Source organism: Rattus rattus, chromosome 7 (assembly GCF_011064425.1).
Source record: "Rattus rattus isolate New Zealand chromosome 7, Rrattus_CSIRO_v1, whole genome shotgun sequence".
Taxonomy (NCBI): domain Eukaryota; kingdom Metazoa; phylum Chordata; class Mammalia; order Rodentia; family Muridae; genus Rattus; species Rattus rattus.
This window is the reverse complement of record NC_046160.1, coordinates 57,557,788-57,579,180: the sequence shown is the minus strand read 5'-3', so window position 1 is coordinate 57,579,180 and position 21,393 is coordinate 57,557,788. Positions and strand designations below refer to the sequence as shown.

The window sequence follows — 21,393 nt, the reverse complement described above, 5'->3', positions numbered from 1 at the left end:
TTTACTTTGCAACATTACGGTAGGAGATACCTTCATGAAGAGAAATTAGCTAAATAAAGGCCTTAGCAGGTGCAGTTGGCTATTCAAGTTGCCTTGTAGTTCCTGTGTAACATTTCACATCAAAATCTCCAAGAACCATTAGTCATAATGGCATAGAAACAGAGTAAGTGAAAAGCAGCTTGTAGCTAGTACGGGCATCTGTGCCCTTTAGGCAGCACTGCTTGGGACAGAGAATAAAACATGTCTTTCTTTTTATCTAGAAAGTCTCAAGAAGTCTAAAACCTCAGCCCCAATCTCTCTATTAAGAAAAACCCAAATTAATTTATCCTCTACTAGAAGGATATTTTCAGTTAGGCACAGGACAGAGATGACCTAGTGAAATATTTCAGAGTAATCTGCTGTAGTCTAGCTCCTCCGTTCTTGTAGGTATGGAGAATGGACTATTGCTTTAATGTTTCATGCTGGGGTCATACTCACAGGTCAGGGGGCACACAGAAAGATAAGTCAGTGATGTATTAACCCAAAATGGTTATTTGCTGTGTAGTCACAAGCAAGGGCAAATAATTACAATTCAGGAAAGAACGGGAAAGATTAGTGTCTGTAGATGATCTTGGCCCCAAGGGGAGAGGAAAGGGCAGAGGCAAACAAGCAGACCAAACAAGGTCATAAACCAGAATTAGGCACAGGTAGAAGAATTCCTGGAGGAATGGCAATAAGACATATTTTATACCGGGAACTGTGTTTTGGCATGACAGCTGTCTACTGGGTTAAGACACAGTGGAGTGCCCAGAGTAATGATCTCGTTTGCTCTATCTGTGTGCATGAGACATTCCTTACCTGGTCAGTTTTCCTCTAAGACTATTCTTAGCTGGTGTAGACTTGACTCTAGCTCAGTTGTGTTGTAGATCAATGCCTTGGTTGTCCTCAGTCTGCACAGCTGAAGGTACTTGTCAACACGCGGTTCCTAACACCTTGCGATCTGTTTCCGTTTCAGCCTGGATTATTTCTGTCAGTGCAGTCTCACCACATGGTTTGAGAAATGGCTGTAGAGAACAACACCCAACGCAGTTACTCCATCATTCCATGTTTTATATTTGTTGAGGTAAGTGTAACTTTAGAGCTATAAACATGTTGTAATAGCAAATGTCATGCTGAGACTACGTACTCTTTTGTGAAATTACTTAATCTTATGATTGGGTCAAATGTTGATATCACAAAGAGAATCAATAATTTTAAAAGGATGCTTATTAAATACGAAATCATATATAAGAAGGTGTCTCTTTGGGACAAAGTGCATTTTTACTGTTTTCTTATTTTTCAATGATCCTATAAATACATTAGCTATGAAAGTCAATGCAAGCACTTTAATTAAATTCTCCTTTAAAAATCAATATCCGTTTCCAAGAATCCAATAAGGCAGGCAGTTTTACCAATGTTATTCTTTTGCCTCTGGAGTCTGTGGATGGAAAAACTGGAATCGGCCACCTCTATGCCTTTTTCTCTGTAACGTTAGAAAGCGTATGCTTCCCATGCCTCTCTGTGAGCTGCTCCGCTGTTTCTCCTGCATTTGTTCCGCTAGTCTCCAGAATCCTTCCCCATAGCCCTTTTCCCTGTGGAGCATCTGCTGTGGAGGAGACAAAGATGAGGACAGTTGGGAAAACTGGGAACCCTATGTCCAAAGGTCTATTCCCGAAGTTATCTGAGAGTAAAATGTGTGTTTATCAACTATGTTACTGTTTGGTCTTCTTGAGATAGGTCACCTAAGAGATTTTTTCATAAATAAAGGGCTTAAATATGAACTATAAAGAGCTGGAAAGTGCCTGAGCACCTAGTCTGGGTGGCTGTGTAAACAGTCACACCATTCCAAGGGCAGCTGTAGCATCTTTTATGCTGTACATCTTTTGAGTTGATTGGGGACTGTGTGTTGACTATTTACTATCTGTGAAAAGAGGCACTCAGGCTAAGCTACTACATAGCATAACAAATACAGACTTTTAGGAACTGTGTGGACTTTTCCCTTTAGTGTGGTTGTTGTTGTTGTTCTTGTTATTGTTGTTCTTGTTCTTGTTGTTGTTTGGACACAAAATCACCCTTTATAGTCCAGACTGTCTTGACCTCATGGCAGTCCTCTGGCTTTAGACTTGTGAGTGCTGGGATTATGGACTAATATGACCTCACCTACCTAGAAACTTTTATACACAGCCTATGAATTATAGTGACTTTTTTTTTAGTTTAAAGCTATTCTGATCCATATGTTTTATCTGGTGGGCATTTAGGGGAAGGACAGTATTACTTGGTGGTATACTCTGTTTGACATTCGTGAAAGAGCTTCTTATATTACTGAACCTGGTGGAATAGGAGAGATGGTCAAAGCCCATATAGAATTAATTAAGCTAAAATTCAAGAAGCATAAACAAATAACTCATCTCTCTGACGTGCACATATTGCCTTTAACTCACTACATGATGCAATGAACATCAGCAGTCGGATACTACCACGGCCGTGTGTGAATTATGGGCTCTACTTCTTGTTGTTGTTGAAATTGTAATGGATAAGAGGGTCCTTTTTTTCTTGCAAAACATGGAAACCTATTTAAGTGTTCCCTTTCTGTAATAAAAATTAAAATTTATAGCATTCTGCGAGGATGCCACTGAACAAGTCACCTGCCATCATCTGTATTTTCCCAGCACTTTTTAGACTTACCCCCCAAACCAAACAGGAACCAAGTCTTAAAACAGGGGATGATTTATTGCTGGAAACTGTACTTTTTGAAGGCTTTTAGTTCTAAGGTGAGGATGAAGAGTTTGACTGGTAAAGCAGAAGCCAAAGAGATAAATTAACCCTTCTGTGGCTCACCTTGACGCTGTCATCCATATGATCTGGAAAGCTGGAAGAGGAGAAATGGGTCCTTCTTTTTCTTGCTGTGTTGTCATTCTGTACAGGAGTTCAGATGTATCATTAATGTCTCTCTAGACTAAGCAGGATGGGTGAGGGATGGAACTTAGTTGAAAAGTAACAGAAAGGGAACCTCAAGGTGACTTTAATGGTTCTCACTATCACATTGACAAATGCTTGATCATCTTCCTGTATTTCTTCCAGGCACTGCAACAAGCGTATCAGAAAATGTAGCCAAGATCACTAGGTTAAAATGTCAATTGCATCAGTGGATATTGTTTTTTTTTAATTAGAAAAGATATTAAACACAAGAAAACAAATCCCCAAACCTACAACCAAGAACAAAACTTAACAATTTTTCCATGTTTGCTTAAAATGTTTTTCCCCCAGGGAAAGTAAAATGTTGCTGGTGTGACCAAAGCCTAACAACATAAAATATGATTCACGTGTTTTTTATACAATGTTAATTAAAATATAATTCCCTTTTCTCCCTCTAGTCCCTCCCTCCAACTCTTTCTATATCCCCATTCTCAAATTGATAGCCTTTTCTTCCATGATTAGTATTGTTATTGTTAAACACTCTATCTCTCTCTGTGTCTCTGTGTCTCTGTGCCTCTCTCTCTCTCTCTCTCTCTCTCTCTCTCTCTCTCACACACACACACACACACACACTCACAAACAGTCACACAAACACACATGTGCACACATGTGCACAAACAAATACAACCTGATGAGTGTTTTTTGTTATTAGTGTATAAATGGTTTCAGGCTAACTACATTGTTCTGAGAAATCAATTAAAAGGTTCATTCTGAAGAGAGAATAAGTCTTCTCTGTAGGTACACTGTCTTTCAAGGCAAAGAGTAATTCCTCTGATAAATGCTGAGGGCAGCATTTGTCTATATGTATAAAAGTAAATATTTAGAAGATAGTTTGGTGCCATGCCTGTTTAGCTAAACAACAGTAGTAAGTCCTCTCTATTCAGCCATGGGATTCTTACTGGATTTATAGTGAATATTTTCCTGCGGAGTAAGCCTCAACCCCAGTCAGAGACCCGCTGACTCCTCTCCTAACAGACCTGTTCCTGCTGCATCAGTGAGGACGTCCTGCCTGGCAGGTTAGGTATCATGTTTCATAGGGTTTGCATCCGGGTGAGCCCATTAATGCCTTTTCTCCGCTGGCAGCCTGTATAGCACCTTCTGATGCTATGGAAGCTAACCAGCAGGGAAGAAGCTTTCAGCTCGAACCTAGATCCATTTCTATAAACCTTACATCCAGGGTGTGTTGTATCTTCAGCAAAAATTATCTTACACATTATTGCTGGAGAATAACCAAGACAGTTGACAAGATTGTTGTTTCGTGGGCCTCCACGATCAATGATTGCTGAGGAGGGACCCAACTCCTGGCACTGGAGCAGCGTTACCAGGGATCCATGATTTCACCTTCTTACACATGTATTTTTTTAATTTGAAAACTTTGGTAGAATTTTTTAAAATTTATTTTATTCACTTTACATCCCAATATCAACCCCCCTCCTCCAATACTCCCTCATGCAGATCCTCTCCTCATTCCCCCTCCTTTGAGAAAGGAGAGCCTCCTCTGGGTGTCATCCCCAACATTCCTCCTCCATTCCGAGCACATCGAGTCACTGCAGGACTAGGCACATCCTCTCCCACTGACAGAGGGACAAGGTGGCCCAGTTAGGGGAATGGGATCTACAGGAATGCAGGCAACAGATTCAGGGACAGCCCTTACTCCAGTTTTTGGGCTACCCACATGAGGACCATGCTGCCCATCTGTTACTTATGTGCAAGAAGGCTAGCCTGTGCTTGCTCTTTGGTTGGTGAGTTTTGTCTCTGGTAGCATCTAGCACATTTCTTTATAACTATACATTTTAATTACAAGGAAGTATGTTTCCTTTGGCTATTTCATACACCCTTCATTTCAGTTAACCCTCCCTCCACTCATATCTGCTTTCCCAATTTAGACATTTCCTTCGCAATGTTCTTCTCTCTCCTTGCATATCATGCCTACTTTACTGTCTGCCTCTATCAAGGCATTCTCCATCCCAGTGGATGTTTGGTTTCCTGGCTTCAACATGTACTGCAAGCTAAACACACACTAGAGCAAGGATTCTGATCTGAGAGACAACATATGGTGTTCGTCTTTCTAGTTTATCTTTCCATGCCTGGGTTACTTCAACCAATTTTTTTCTAGCTCCATCCATTTTCCTGCAAAATACATATTCTAATTTTTCTTTATATCTTGATTAAATTCCATTGTTTATGTGTACAACATTTTAATTATCCATCCATCAACTGATGGAAATCTAAACTATTTCTATTTTCTAGGTGGTCAGATGAACATGGAGGCTATACAGACCTATGGGTAGATAACCAAGAGGTATAGCTTGGGATACAGTAGTGCTAGCTTTTTGAGGAAACGCCACACTGACTTTCATACTGCCTACACAGTGATCCTCCCACCCATAGTGAATAGGAGTTCCTCTTTCCCCACATCCATTCGAGCATCTGTTGTCATTTGATCCATCAATGATACTATTCTGACTGGGGTGAGATGGGAACTCAAAATAGTTTTAATTTTTAGTTTATCCTTTAGTAGATTTTTCAGAAGTCATAACTCATAAAGTTTTTAATACTTGTTTGAAGCTGACTTCATACGGTGATAACTGAGGAATGGTGACTCTATTTGGCATGAAATTTCCATGGGTAGAACAGTTAACACTATTCTACTTCCTTTCACTCCCTGATAGTATTGTTGCTGCTGCAAACTCCTCCAGCATTACTCTTCTCAATAGGTGAGTCACTCTTTCTTTTCAGCTGACTGTAATATTTGCCCCCTTTCCTAGATGTGCTTTGGTTCTTAACTGTGAATTTCTACTATAATTTATTTTGCATTTTCAGTATGAATGGCATATTTTGTCCTGATAAAAATGTGGCCCTGTGGAGGGATGAAGAGGGCTACTAAGACTCAAGAAAGAAACAAAAATTACAAGGATTAGGAAGTTCTTGAAACTTAACAAGAGTTATAAGGTTCCTCTTCAAGATTATAAAGGCAGTAAAACAATTTCTGGGGAGAGGAGACTGTCCTGCTAGCTGATATAGACCTTGCAGAAAGCTTCAAGGATACAGGTTTCATGAGTCCTCCCCAGTGCCTGAGTGGGCTTTTACTGATTTAGCTGCCCATGCTTGAAAGTAACCCCAATAAAGTCACCCGGCTTACTACGTTAGAATAGAGTAGAATCATTTCTTTCATCTGCCATTGATACCCGCTCTGGGTAAATAGATGTCTGTTTATACCCTCCACCAGCAAAAGACACACAACAATGAACACTCAAATAATATTCCATTTTCTCTTCACTGAACAACTTTCTGATGTATTTTATATCTTTCTATTTATTTCTATACTTTTTCTCTTCATTCATCTCATTTCTACTTAATTTCTAAAAATTCTGTGTGTTTTTGTTTTAATCTTTCTACTTTATAGTGTTATTTCATAGCTTTTGCCCTTCTTGCACGTCTTTGATTGTACCGTATGCATTTTACATACTCTAAGAATAAGGTGATTAGGCATCTTATTTGTTGTGTCTACTGCCATAGCTCACATTTGGGTAGATTCTTTTAGGACTCATGTGGGTATCAGGTTTGGGAGTAGTGCTTTGGAGGGACTTTTGAATAAATATTACTCTTGCACTTTGGTTTTATTATTGGAGCTCCAGCTTCCATGACCTCAAAGTCAGAGCACTCTGTCCCTGTGTTTTTTCTACGCTAGCAATGCCTTCCTTCTTAGGAGTAGAGACTGACTTTTCACAGGATTTGCTCTTCCAACACAAGAGCTCCTGTCCTGTATCGTGGATGCTAAGGCCAAAACCCCAGTACTGAGATTGATCTGTAACCCTTTCTCTACACTCACCCGCACCCTCTGGAGCTCGTATCTATACATTACCACCCAGAGTTTCTAGTATCTTTTCTGCGTTACCTGTGAATTCAACAGAAATATAGAGAAACAGGGGAGGGAGGGAGAAGAAAAGAGAGGAGAAAGAGAGGGAGAGAATGAGAGAAAGTTAGTTGTAGGTATTTTGTACTAGATTTTTTTCGGTTACCTTTGTTCCATCAATTTATTAATTCAACAAAGTTTTCAGCATCTACTGCTTCCCTGGGGCATTATGTGATTGCCATTTCTGAATGTTTTGCATGTAACTAAGCTTCTTCTGTAACTTGGATGGTACAAAACTCCTTGTAAAATCAGGCTTTCGTAGCTTTGCTGAAGTGAATGTATGATACAGGGTGGGGATGAGAGACGCCTGCTGCCCATTGTTGAACTCTCCCAGTCATTTTCTTGGTTACTTCCATGATCACAGACCAGGTATGTTTGGTTTATTCCTGGCAGTTGGTGAGGAGAATAAACACGAACCAATACCCATAATTCAAATGTCCTGGTGAAGTGGGAACTTGTTTTTGACTCACTTGGGAGAGGTGGCATTGAGCTGCCTGACAATGCACTGAGCAGCACGGGTGGTCTCCCAGTGGTCACAGGTCAGGAGCAGCATTACCCTGGGCAGTTCTGAAATTGTACAAAACTGAGAGGGGACACCGCTTACAGATTACAAGAGCACATGTAGAAAATAATGACTGGACCAAAGGGAAAGGCAGAGCACTGGGAGGAAAATACATAGGTTAAGATGCATAATGTAAACTGGACAAGCAGGGCATCCTGGATCCCAAGGCTGGAACACTGGACATGCAGAAAGAATCCTTTGTCATCTCCCAATGCTAGCAGGTTTTGTCTCTGACAAGACGTTCCGACACTGAAAACTTTTTTTCTTAAATTTTGTTTTTCTTGGATATTTTATGTATTTACATTTCGAGTGTTATCCCCTATTTCCCCTCTCTCATACCCCGTCCACCTCCTGCTGCTTCTATGAGGATGCTTTCACTTCCAGCCACCCACTCCAACCTCAATACCCTGGCATTTCCATTGGGGAAACAAGCCTTCATAGAACCAAGGGCTTTTCTTCCTATTGATGCTGGACAATGCCATTCTCTGCTACGTATGTGGCTGAAGTCAGGGGTTCCTCCATGTGTACTCATTGATTGGTAGTTTAGTCTCTGGTAACTCGGGTGGGGTCTGGCCTGGTTGGTTGATATTGTTGTTCTTCTTATGGGGTCTAATCCCCTTCAGCTCCTTCAGTCTTTTCTCTAACTTCCCCACTGAAGTCCCCTTGTTCAGTCTAATGGTTAGCTGCAAGCATCCCCATCTATATTAGTAGGACTCTGGCAGAGTCTCTCAGAAAACACCCATATCTGCCTCCTGTCAGCATACACTTCTTGGCATTAGCAACAGTGACTGGGTTTGGTAGCTGCATATGGGATGGATCCCCAAGTGGGGCAGTCTGTGAAGGACCTTTTCTTCAGTCCTTGGTCCACTCTTTGTCCCTGTATTTCCTCTGGTGAGTATTTTGTACTCACTTCTAAGAAGGAATGAAGCATCTACACTTTGGTCTTCCTTCTTCTTGGGCTTCATATGATCTGTGAAATCCTAACATGTGGATAATGATTTGAGGGTCTAGAATGTAAAGGTTTAAGCACAATCAGAGAAAACCCATGTGCTATTTCTAACCAATAGACTTTAGCTTTTCACTGATCTAATTTCAGCAGAATAAGCAAAAAGTAGCAAATTCTGGACTGGACAGAAGCTAGAGAAGTAGATGGAGTAGGAGAAAAAATTAACAAGAGGCATAACTCTCAGCTTTGTTTCTGTGTTTTATAGTCAGTAATATCCTGGGGGATCAAGACCTAGGAATTAGAGTATAACAGTTAAAGGAAAAATTAAAATAGTAGCAAAGGACTCAGGAATCTTTCTGGTTGCAAATCCTTAGTCTTTGTGTTCTTTTGTTCGCTTGCTCATTTCCACATCCTGCTCTTTGTCTTGCCTTTTCTTTAACTGTTATTTCAACAACACATTTCATGCTTGAGAATCTACAGAGAGAGCATTTCCCTAAGGAAAGACCCTCAAATCGGTGTCTCAGGAGTCTGAACAAAAACGTGTATTGTTTGTGGTATCGCAAAAATTTGACATATTTTACCCAGAATCTTTAGACAATTTTTTCCACATGCAAATAGATTTCTCTACAGCCAATTTTATTTTATTCTCTGTAAAATCGTGTCTAAACTGCACCATCAAATCTCTTTCAAATGTATTTGTGCAAAAAATCAACGGCATATAAAGCTATGCTTCCTCAGAAATGAGACAGGGGCTAGAAACCTTTACATAATGTATGCAGCCAAGGCTTGACATGCATGCATGAGGCAGGTTTTTTTCCCCCATTTTGGTGGTTGACTGTACTTGCAAGTTTTATTGCCTGTGTTTGACACTTTGTTCCCCTCAGATTGAACCTATCAGATGACAATGATAAATCACATCTTGAGAATAAATAAATAATACAACGTTTGCCAAGAACTTGATTTTGATTTCCTCTGGGTGAGAGGGAAGGAACCATGCATCACTGTTTGGACACGAACGCCATCAATGCATCCGTTGTCTTAAGTGCCTCTGATTGGGGAAGAAGGATGTCTCAGTGCCTGCCTTTTAGCCTCAGCTTGCAGCTTCTTAGATTAAGTCATTTTAACTATTTGTGTAGGAGGCTCACATTTCAACTCTTTCAGATTTATATACCTAATTCATCTTGAAAGTTTTGTCTCCAGTGTTTAATAAAATGAATAAATAAGTAGAAATTTAATGAAATAAATAAATAAAATAATAAACTGGTCCCTGCTTACAGGAAAATGTCAGAATCCTATTCTCCTCTACAATGTAATGAAAACTGTAAGTTGTAATGAAGCTTTCTGGACTCAAGTTCTGGCCCTATTGTTTGTTGCTGAAATAAACTTGACTTTGTCCTTTAAGATTTCAATTACTTGGTTAAATAGAAGGAAATAGAAATGCATCGTGGGAGCTTTTGAAAAATTAATGAGGTGAGGCACCCGAGCATTCATGCTGAGTAACACACGCTTGACAGGGATAATTTTAAAGTAACAGTTTTGACACAAAGATGAAAGTAAGCCAGTTATACACTTGAGCCTGTGTGCACCTGCACACAGACACACACACGCACGCACACACACACACACACACACACACAGAGGCACAAACCCACACACATACACACACACAGGTACACACACACACCAAACACTGACAGAAGAGACAGCCTCTGGGCAATTTAATCTTTTTATATGTGACCTTTGGGAGCTTACATAGGTCTAGGAAGAAATTTCAAAGGTTTACTAGATAGCAGAACAATAAAATTATATGGCTTTTTAATAACAATGACAAATATTAATGATACAATTTTTTTACCTGTACTTTTCTGTGTAAACATCACTTGATGGAGTTTTCAATGCAATCAAATATTCAGTTGTCCATTGTGGTAATTATGAAGCTTCCCAGGCTAGTTTTAAAGACAGGATGCCATTGTTGTCTTTGGATCTTCTGAGTGAGTAAGTGAGTGAGTGATTCAGTCAGTCAGTCAGTCAGTCAGTCAGTCAGTCAGTCTTGTTTGCTTCTCAGCAGTGAATTTCTAGAAGCAGAATGAGTCTGGATCCAGCTTAAAACAAGTTCTCACAAAGTAAGAGAAGTAAGGACTAGCAAGATGATCATGTCCTGATTGCCAAGGGACCAGGAGAGGAGGAAAACAACTGTGAGTGGAGTCAGTTCATTTGATCAAAGACGTGGAGCTGGAAATCTGCTTTTCTATATCTCCATGCTGCCTTCTTCCGGTTTTCTCAATGGTTAATTCTCCTTCCTGCAACTTCAGGGGAAAGTACATGCTTCCATGAAAAACAACAAAGAAACAAACAAATAACCCTCAACCTCAGAAGTAAGGAAGAGGACACTGGGAAAGGGATGAACAGAGTAAGAGTCGCTGTGCTCTTCTGCACATGTTAATTAAATAAATAATAATAATAATAATGAAATCTCTTCCTTTCAGAGATCTAAGCCCCTCCCCATCCACAGATACTGATATTGTATCCTCAAATACGTATTTTAAAATCTGATACTCCTTAAAACTGTATGTGTAAAAAATCAGTAGCACAATATTGATCTTATTTCCTACAGAAATTTGTCTCCATATTTTAACTTCCAAATGAAAACTCTGAAGTACAAAGAGGTAATTGGCTTGCCCAAGACAACACAGCTAACAATATTAAACTTGGGAGTTTTACTATATAAATTAAAATATTTTTTCTTTCTCTGTGTATATATAAACATCACTATCACAATGAATGGGTGAACTTTCTTCAGTGGACAACCAATTAAATCAGTGGTTCTCAAGCTATGGGTCATGACCCCACACTGATTACATATTAGATATTCTGTATATATCTGCATTAAAATTCATAACAGTTTCAACATTACAATTATGAGGCAATGAAATAACTTTATGGTCATGGTCACCATAATATAAGAAACTATGTTAAAGGGTTGCAGTGTTAGGAAGATTGAGATTGGTTTAGAAAAAAGCAGGGTTGGGGGTTAGCTCAGTGGTAGAGCGCTTGCCTAGCAAAAAGGCCCTGGTTTAGGGTCCTCAGCTCGGGAAAAAAAAAAAAAAAAAACAAAAAAGGAAGCCCTCCTTGATTATGACTTCAGATACTAGAATGAACACAGAACTGTGGAAATGTGAACTTCCCATCCTAGAATCTATCTTCTGTAAAGAGCCTAAATAACATTTTTGCCTTCTGACCAAGATAGATTTCAAAAAATCTTTATTTCCATAAAGCTGTTTTGGAAATGTTTGATTTGGTGGAGACTTATATTGACTGATGAGACTCAGAATATACTTTGAGCTCTTATTGGTATTAAATGACATTTTTTCTAAAAAGATTTACTTGTTTTTAGTTTTATGTGTATGAGTACCTTGCATGAATGAATGTCTGTACACCACATGTAGGCTTGGCGCCCTCAGAGGTTAAAAGAAGGCATCAGATCCTCCGGAACTGGGATTACAAACAGCTGTGAGCTGCTATATGGGTGCTAACACCTGAGCTGGGTCCTCTCTTAACCACTGAGCCATCTCTCCAGTCCCAATAAAACATTGTTTTTAAAAATGTATTTTGAGTTTCTTCAACTAGATTGTATATAGTAAAACAAAACAAACAAAACAGGAAAAAAAAACCCAGATACACTCAAACTAATAAAAGGAAGAGTGGAGAAGTCTCAATCACATGGGCACTGAGGAAAACTTCCTGAACAAACACCAATGGCTTATGCTCTAAGATCAAGAATCAACAATGGGACCTCATAAAACTGCAAAGCTTCTATAAGGTAAAGAACACTGTCATTAGGACAAAACAGCACCCAACAGATTGGGAAAAGATCTTTATCAATCCTACATCTGATAGAAGGCTAATATCCAAAATATACAAACAACTCAAGAAGTTAGACTCCAGAGAGCCAAATAACCCTATTAAAATGGGGTACAGAGCTAAACAAAGAATTCTTAGCTGAGGAGTATCCAATGGCTGTGAAGCACCTAAAGAAATACTCAACATCCTTAGTCATCAGGGAAATGCAAATCAAAACAACCCTGAGATTCCACCTCACACTAGTCAGAATGGCTAAGATCAAAAACTCAGGTGACAACAGATGCTGGCAAGGATGGGGAGAGAGAGGAACATCCCTCCATTGTTGGTGGGATTACAAACTGGTACATCCACTTTGGAAATCAGTCTGGAGGTTCCTCAGAAAATTAGACATTCCACTACCTGAGAACCCAGCTATACCTCTCCTGGGCATATACCCAAAAGATACTCTATCATATAATAAGGACACATGCCCCGCTGTGTTCATAGCAGCCTTATTTATAATAGCCAGAAGCTGGAAAGAACCCAGATGCCCTTCAACAGAGGAATGGATTCAAAAAATGTGGTACATCTGTACAATGGAGTACTACTCACCTATTAAAAACAACGACTTCATGAAATTCATAGGCAAATGGAATGAATTGGAAAATATCATCCTGAGTGAGGTAACCCAATCACAGAAAAAAAAACCACATGGTATGCACTCACTGATTAGTAGATAATAGCCCAAAAGCTCGAATTACCCAAGATAACAGTCCGCAGACCACATGAAGCTCAAGAAGAAGGATGACCAAAGTGTGGATGCTTAACTCCTTCTTAAAAGGGGGAAGAAAAATATTCATAGGAGGGGATATGAAGGCAAAGATTGGAGAAGAGACAGAAGGATTAGCCATTCAGAGCCCACCCCACATGTGCTCATATATGTACACCACCAAAACTAGATAAGATCAATGAAGCTAAGAAGTGCATGCTGACAGGAACCAGATATAGATGTCTCCTGAGAGACACAGCTAGAGCATGTCAAATACAGAGGTGAATGCTAGCAGCAAACCATTGAACTGAGAACAGGACCCCCATTGGAGGAATTAGAGGAAGGATTGAAAGAGCTGAAGGAGCTTGAAACCCCATAAGAACAACAATGCCAACCAACCAGAGGTCCCAGGGACTAAACCACTACCCAAAGGCTGACACGGACTGACCCATGGCTCCAGCTGCATATGTAGCAAAGGATGGCCTTGTAGGGCACCAATGGAAAGAGAAGCCTTTGGTCCTGCCATAGTTCAACCCCCAGTGTAAGGGAATGTCGGGGGAGGGTGGGAAGGGGGCAGTGGTTGGGGAGGAGACACCCTGATAGAGGAGGGAGAGGGGAATGGGATAGTGGGCTTGTGTCCAGGAAACCAGGATAGGGAATAACATTTGAAATGTAAATTAAAAAATCTAATAAAAGACAAAAATAAAGGAAGTTGTCACTAAAAAAAAATATCAATTTCAGCATTTTGACATTATTTGGCTTGGATTTAAAACATAATAATAGGACTTGCCCGATAAGAGCCAAAGCTTCCTTGTACTCTTTCTTATAGAATCTCATTTCTCTCTTTGTCCCTTCAGAGTTCCCTACCAAGCTAAGTTTGGTGAATACAGTTTTTTAACATGTAAATATTTTGTACATATGTATTAGTGTACATTGTGCCTTAATAGGTCAAAATACTGAAAGCAATTATAGTTGCACTGTTGAGGCATCTAAAGAATATATATAATGCACATAGTTATCTCTGTATAAAAGATCAGATAGTGTACACAAATCACCCCAAGTTATTGATTCTTACTGTATGGGATAGATTCTGCCACTGTAACTCACTATACCTAAATGTTAGTGGCTTGACTAACACACAGGCTGCTTTCTTATACTGTAGGCCCCACATGCTGATAGTTGTCTGTTCATCTCATTCTCTTTAGAACCAAATACTTCAGAGCCCCACCCCAGAGTGGTCCCATGTTTATTTTTGTAAGGGGAAACAATCTTGAAGACTCACAAAACTGACCTTTAAAGCTCATATTTGGTCAGTCATGTCATTACTACTAGCATTCCATTAGCCAGAGCCACAAATACGGCCATTTCCCTCTTCTAAGGGAATGTAGAATTACATCCAACATAGAAATGGTGGAAAGAAAGTCTTTTTCAGCCTAAGTAGTGTATCACAGAGTGTCCACATGAGTTCTTTTCCCACGAAAAATGAAATTCTGCATCATTTATATGTCATAGGTTTACTTAGCCAAGTTCCAGTTAATAAGACACTAAAATTTTTTTGCAGAGATTTTTATCTATTAAATGATTTATGTAGGGAAACCCCTTTGTTCCTCAAGAAGAAACAAGTTTCCATGAGGTAATAGGTTGGAGATGTGACTCTTTCTTGGACAGGATTGGGAGAGGATTAACACACCCTTTGGATTCTAAGCACCTCTAAGCTCAAAGATAGCTGTCTGAGCATGAACCATAGAGACCCAAGCCATTTCCTTACTACGCCAACTAGATCTCTGAGCCCATAAAAATAGAAGTAGAAATACTACTCTTTTTTTTTTAAAGAGTGGTTAAAAGAGCATTTGTGGACAAAGTGAATAGGCAATATGCTACAAATCCAAAAGTATATAATCTACCTTCCAGAAATGATCATAAATGTACTGCTAAATGGTGATTTGTTATTTTATCATGAAGTAGTTGTAAAGCTGAAAATGCAAAGTCTTAATGTTAATATACAGGAAGATTCTTGCCCATCATATGATGAAACCATATAAATCCATTAAAATCCTATTGTGAACCCACGAGGAATTAGTAAGATTAGCTAGTTCAGTGAATGGGGAGGGGAATAAATTCAGAATGGTTGTTATATGAGTTTCCCAGGCTTTCCCAGCCTGTGAGCATGAAGGACAGACCCCATGGTATCAACATGACAGTTGTTGACAGATGGACTGGTGACACAAGATTCTAACAGCCCCACGGTTGTGCATGGAATTTCTATCTGCACTCTTGAAGGAGTCTTCTCCATCTTTGTTTGTTTGTTGGTTGTTTGGTTGTTTGGTTGGTTTTGAGACGTGGCCTTACTCGGCCTCCCCAGCTGGCATAGAACTCCCTGAGTAGACGAGGCTGGCCTCAAACTCAGAGACCCACCAGCCTCTGCCTTCTGAGTGCTGATACAAAGGCACATGCCACCACACCTAGCCTGGGGCATTGTATCTTAAACCTCTGCATATAGACATCCTTTTCATAGGACCAAGGCACAAAACCATGTACTTGTTAGAGGACCACTATGAAAGGCAGACAGCCCTTGTCTCTCTCCTCATGTTCAATGTTGTGGATTCACTCATAGAAACTGAATTTTGTGGCCCATAAGCCTTATTAACCTCTCAGTCATCCTATGCCCATTAGATTAGTAGCACTAAACCCTGTAGTTCCAAATAATATCTTAGCCAAGCAATCTTTCATTCATAAACTTAAAGCTTGACACCATTTTGGAAATATGTAAGTTCCCTGAAAAGAGAATCAATGCACAAAGGCTGCTGTTTTCCTCTGGGTGTTGGGATTAAAAGTACATTTTTTTCATGAATGTGTTTTACATTTACTATCATAAAAATTAGCTACTCTTTGAGATTACATTGCTATTGGCACATTCCCAATGAAATTCTCTATACAAAGAAACTAGTTGCATTTGCTGCAATTTAAAAATTAATTGTATTTACAAAACCTCACAAAGTTTCCTATCATTTCTAATGGAAGAACTGATAGAAGCAGTGGTGGGAATCGTTCTTTCTAACATGGGATTTTTTTACAGCATATTCTCTGTGGTCTTCACCAATGCCAAGCCCTCAGGGTGGGGGGGGTGTTATAAATAATTATAACTGTGCTCCCTTTGTTGGTTTTCTTTAGGAACGTGTATTTGAGTATTTTAATTTCTTCTCTGATTATAGGTTAATATGTTAAATTGCTCATTATGTAAAATAAGCATTCATTCTAATTTTTGGTTTTAGAACTGCATTTCCTACACACATGTGTAATTATCTTTTTCTTCCCAACTGGCAGTTCTGGCTAGGACACCCACCATGATCCTCAGACTCTGGTGCATAGTAAGAATAGTATCAGAAACGTCCCTTTCTCTAGTAATGAGAGAAGCATGGGCTCATCATTCTACACAAGTCACTGACTCAAATAATTTTTACATAAGTGAAATTCAGAGATTGAGTAACTTGTACAATATCACACAACGAAGTACAAACTGGGTTTACTACCAAACTTGGAACTCTTGGTCCCTGCCTTAATCATTGGCTACTCACTCATTAGCTGAGTTTCAAAAGCACAACTGTAAAAATCATTTCAATTTTCCAAAGGAACAAAGATGATAAACGGAAGAGATGTTAGAAACAGAAGGGTAGGCAGGAGAGCAGAATGGGGAATATGTTTAACATATATATCCATACAAAAGGTTTTAAAGTTTTGTTTCAAAATATTTATAGCACAACCAATTATATAAAGTGCAGTATGGTATTTTTTTCTGTATTTAAAATTATGTGAGAAGGAACCCTCCAGAGCAGAAAGAACTAAATAAAGTTATTTCAGATTTGTTTATTTATAGATGCTGTATATAGTAGTAGGTGTGGGCAGTTACCACTGTTTGTTTTCTTTTCTTTTCAATTAATCATTCCATTTGTTTACATCTCAAATGATACCCCACTTCCTGGTTACCCCTCCACAACCCCCCCATCCCATATCTGCCCTCTCCTCCCTTCCCTTTGGCTCTATGAGGGTGCTCCCCCACCTACCCACTCTCTCCCGCCCCATCACTCCAGCATCCCCCCATGCTGGGGCATCAAAACTCAACAGGATTAAGAGCCTCCCCTTCCATTACTGTCAGTCAAGGCCATGCTCGGCTACATATGTATCTGGAGCCTTGGATCCCTCCCTGTACACTCCTGGGTTGGTGGTTTAGTCTCCGGGAGCACTGGGTGGTCCAGCTAGTTGATGTTGTTCTTCCTATGGGATTGCAATCCCCCTCTGCTGCTCCTCCAGTCCTTCCGCAAGCTCCCCAACCCAGGTCCCTGAGCTCTGATGGTTGGCTCCAAGCATCCACATCTGCACTGGTCAGTTGCTGGCCAGACCTTCCAAGGAGCAGCCACACCAGGTTCCTGTCAGCAAGTGCCTCTTGACCACAGCAGCAGTGTCAGGTTTGGTGTCTGCAGACAGGATAGGTCCCCAGGTGGAGCAGTCCCCGGATGGCCCTTCCTTCAGTCTCTGCTCCATTTTTTTAACCCCTGTTCTTCCTTTGAGATGGGTGGGTGCCTACATCCCTGTCTGTTTTTATAGCCTCACACTAAGGATGCTTACACTGTCTGAAATGATCATGCAGGATGGGTCTTCACCCTAAGGCTGGTATTAAGCCTAGGAGTTGAGTAAGTGGTTTGGGGCTAAGGCCTACTTAGCACTCTCTAGCAAAGAAGAAAGCAAGGTGGTGGGTAAAAACCTGGTAGGACATTTCTAATGGGAATCTGCTACAGACTCTCATGAGGTACCAAATAAGACAGAATGGCGATTGCCCGTAGTAACACTCACTGAAAATAATCAACAACCTCATTAGCTTTTCTCCTCTTCCATACCTCTTTCTCAAAATTCACTTCAGAGGCCATCCACACAAAGCATGAGAATGTAGCCAGAGTTGGCAAAACCCCAAGTAAATTAGTGATAAGGTCTGAAGAATGGAGGGCTAAAAGATAATCTAAGATGTATGATCAAGGTGATTCTGTTAAATTCAAGATCCTTGTGACCCAGGGTGCTTTATGGCTTACTTAAAACTGAGTCAGTTTAGGTCGATATCTCTCACAAGTGTTCTCATTTCTGTGTGTTTACTTACCTTTCTATGAAATCCAACGTGTACAGTGTTCTTTCCAACCAGTGTGTCCCAGGGCTTTAACATTAAGGCCTGTAATGCTCCCAAAGAAGATCCTCAGGTCTTCTGGGAATATATATTGTGTACACTGCATAGAGTTTATGTAACTCAGAAATGCATTCATTGTCTTTGATAGTAGACAAAAGACTGTTCGGACCACAAAAACCTCATATACTTAATGACTTGCTTTCCCTCAAACCACATAATATCTGACCTAATATCTTAGTCCCTTGGTGCTACTGTAACAGAGTACTTGATACCGAGTAATTTATAAAGAACATAAGTGTATTGTCTTACAATTATGAAAACTGGAAAATCTGAGATCAAAGCCCTGACAAGTTCAGTGTCTGGGAGAACTGCTCCAGCTGCTTCCAAATGATGTCTTGTTGCTGCATCTGTTGGGGAGAAGAACATGTTGCTACAATGTCCGACACTCCCTTTATACAAACCTTCATCCCATTGATAAGAAAAGCACTGTCGTGGTCTCACTTGTCAATGCTATGAAATTGGTCACTACATCTTAACACCTGAATGGTATTGTGTTACTCTTCTTGGGGAGACACAAACAAGCATCACTTCATCCAACACTGTACCCTGACAACAGCCCAAAGAGGTGATTTCACCTACAGGTAGCTCGATGAGTTTATAGGAGTCACCTACTGCTTCCTGAGTCTTGGGAGCCTTCATTTTCTTGCTAGGGGAGAATGTTTAAGGGACAACTCAAAATCAAGCAAGCAAACAAACAAAAAACTGGGTACCTTTTATTATCAAATTGTGAGTCCTTCTCGGGAGACATTTCTCCCGTTTTTCCTTCATTGCTATGTAATAAAAATTACCTTGAGACCAAAATGTTCTTGTGCTTAATATTCTTCCCAGAAGGAAACCAGCACGGTGTCTAGGGGCATGTTTGGTTTTTTAAAGGTCTGGCTGAATAGTTTCTGCGACCTTCAGGAGGTCTCAGTTCTCTCACCCATAGAAGAGCAATAAAATGTTTTCCTGGTTTGCCCTGAGAGCTAACGATGCTCAGTCGACAGCCAGTGGAGTGAGTAGCCACTGGCTCGCAACCAGTCTAACTGGAAGCACAGTGTGAAGACCCAGCATCTTTCAGCTCATCAACGGCCGGGAGGTATCGGATCACAGTTCACCTCAGCTTGCTCGTCCATCTTACTCGCCCCCAGTCATCCAGTTTGGCCCATGGAAGCATGGCCTACGGGATTCTGTGTAGTCACTAGCTGACGCCTAGAAATATAGGACAGACTTTGGCTTGACCACGAGCTCAAGCGAAAACCTCAGTGGCTGATTCAACAACCAAACAGCACACACAGAATTTACCTGTATGATTTGTTCACAGTCTACAGAAATTAGTCTATTTTGACGGAACTGAATGGAAACATAGGTAGTTCTAACATAGTCCTCAATCAAGAGATGCCAAAAAAGCCAATTAAACTTGTCCAACAAGTTTGGAGATTGGGCGCAGACTCTTCCTAATGGAAAACAAATCCCAGTTGCCTGAAATTTTACCTTCGAATCAACATTCAAGCCTGCATTCTATAAACAGTAACAAATCCTATGGGATAACCCCAAAGGGAAGGAGTACCTCAGTTGTTTCTCTAACATGTATAGTATATATAATGTATACAATGTATATAATGCTGTGACTTATCATCATAGTGTACCTCAAATTAACAATTCAAATGTAAAGAATTAGCGTGGGTGGCAATCCCAGAAACTTACACCAAGCAGGGAAATGGGAAAGGGATGAGTTTGACCTAGGGTGCATTAAAAGCAGGTTCTTACTGCAGACAACTGGGAATCACTATATACTGGAGACTTCTAGGAGGCCGAAAATGAGTTATCCCAACAGAGTGGCAGGGAAAATGGAGTGTTTCTGTAAGGTTCGGTATTATTTCAGCTTTACTTCAGAGACATTGATTCATAGTCATTTTAGTCCTCCCTGCGTGCAGTCTGTGTACTACTTGAGTCCCAGAAAAGCCTCGGGCAGCGTCATTCTCATAAGGAAACAGCCAGTGCCAAATAACTATGGCAGAGAGCTAACCACCTCTCTGATGCTATTCGATAAACTTACTGTACAGAATTGAATGGAGCTTGCCCAGAGCTAGAAGAAATGTCAAATGGCCCTGAGACTACGAATCACCAATTTCCCACTTACCTCCTACAGATACATGTTTTAAACAGCATCAACTCTGTCAGTGCCAAATAATGTGGGGGCACCACCATCACTAAAGGCTGTGCAAGGCATTTTTTTTTTAGTTCTAGCACAGTAGAGCTGTGTCTTTCATTCCCACTCTGGGTTACAGAATAGGCAAAGTGCTTTTTCCTTCCTCCTTTTTAAACTGCATGTGATTCAGCAGAGATTCTAAGGCTGTCGTTTTCAACCTGTGCATTGGGGCCCCTTTAAGGGTCCAATGGCCCTTTCTCAGGGGTCATAGGAGACCATCAGAAAATGCAGATATTTTCATTATGAATCATGACATTAGCAAGATTACAGTTATGAAGTAGCAATGAAATAACTTTATGGTTGGAGTCACCACAACATGAGGAACTGTATTGAGGGGCCAAGCATTAGGAAGATTGAGAACCACGGTCGTAAGAGACTCTTATTTCTCTTTAAAAATGGTACTGGTTTGGAAATCAGGAGACATGGGTTTTCATCATCATTTGTGTATGAAAGTAAGACCTTGAAGAAATCAATTCAGCTCTTCTAGATTTCACTTGGCTCATCTTTAAATATAAACATCAAGAAAAAGAAATTCATCAAACACAATAGCCTACAGAATAAGGCAGTGAAATTTATATTCCATGGCTCAAGTAAAACTTAGAAGAAAAATGCAGATCTGCATGTGTGGGCATTATGCATATCTATTTTTGTAATACGTATGTTCATATGTATCTATTCTACAGTCATTTCTCTTCCAAAAATAAGGGAAATCACAGCATTGAGAATATATGTTTTCCAAATGATTTTTTCTGATAACAATGCTACTTACAAACCAGAATGTATTTCCCATGTTAGGATCAGACCGTAGAAAGGAACATGGGAAAGAGGGGTATATGGTTGTTTTGACTTAGGATTGGCATGGATAGTAGGGCATAAAAATGAATATAACTTGAAACTTGGTCCAAAAATAAGTTTGACTTGATTCTCCTAGTGATGCATTTCTTT

The 21,393-nt window shown here is 40.1% G+C and overlaps 1 protein-coding gene across 1 annotated transcript in view; it reads left to right on the top strand.

Annotated features, from left to right (window-relative positions):
* Positions 1-975: 975 nt before the first annotated feature.
* The window catches only part of Plppr1 (phospholipid phosphatase related 1), a 122,584-nt gene continuing 102,166 nt past the window's right edge, over positions 976-21,393 (top strand). The window contains exon 1 of the mRNA XM_032907689.1: positions 976-1,102. Within this exon, the coding sequence (XP_032763580.1) occupies positions 1,040-1,102 (63 nt within the window). The 5' untranslated portion in view covers positions 976-1,039. The remainder of the gene's footprint in view (positions 1,103-21,393) is intronic.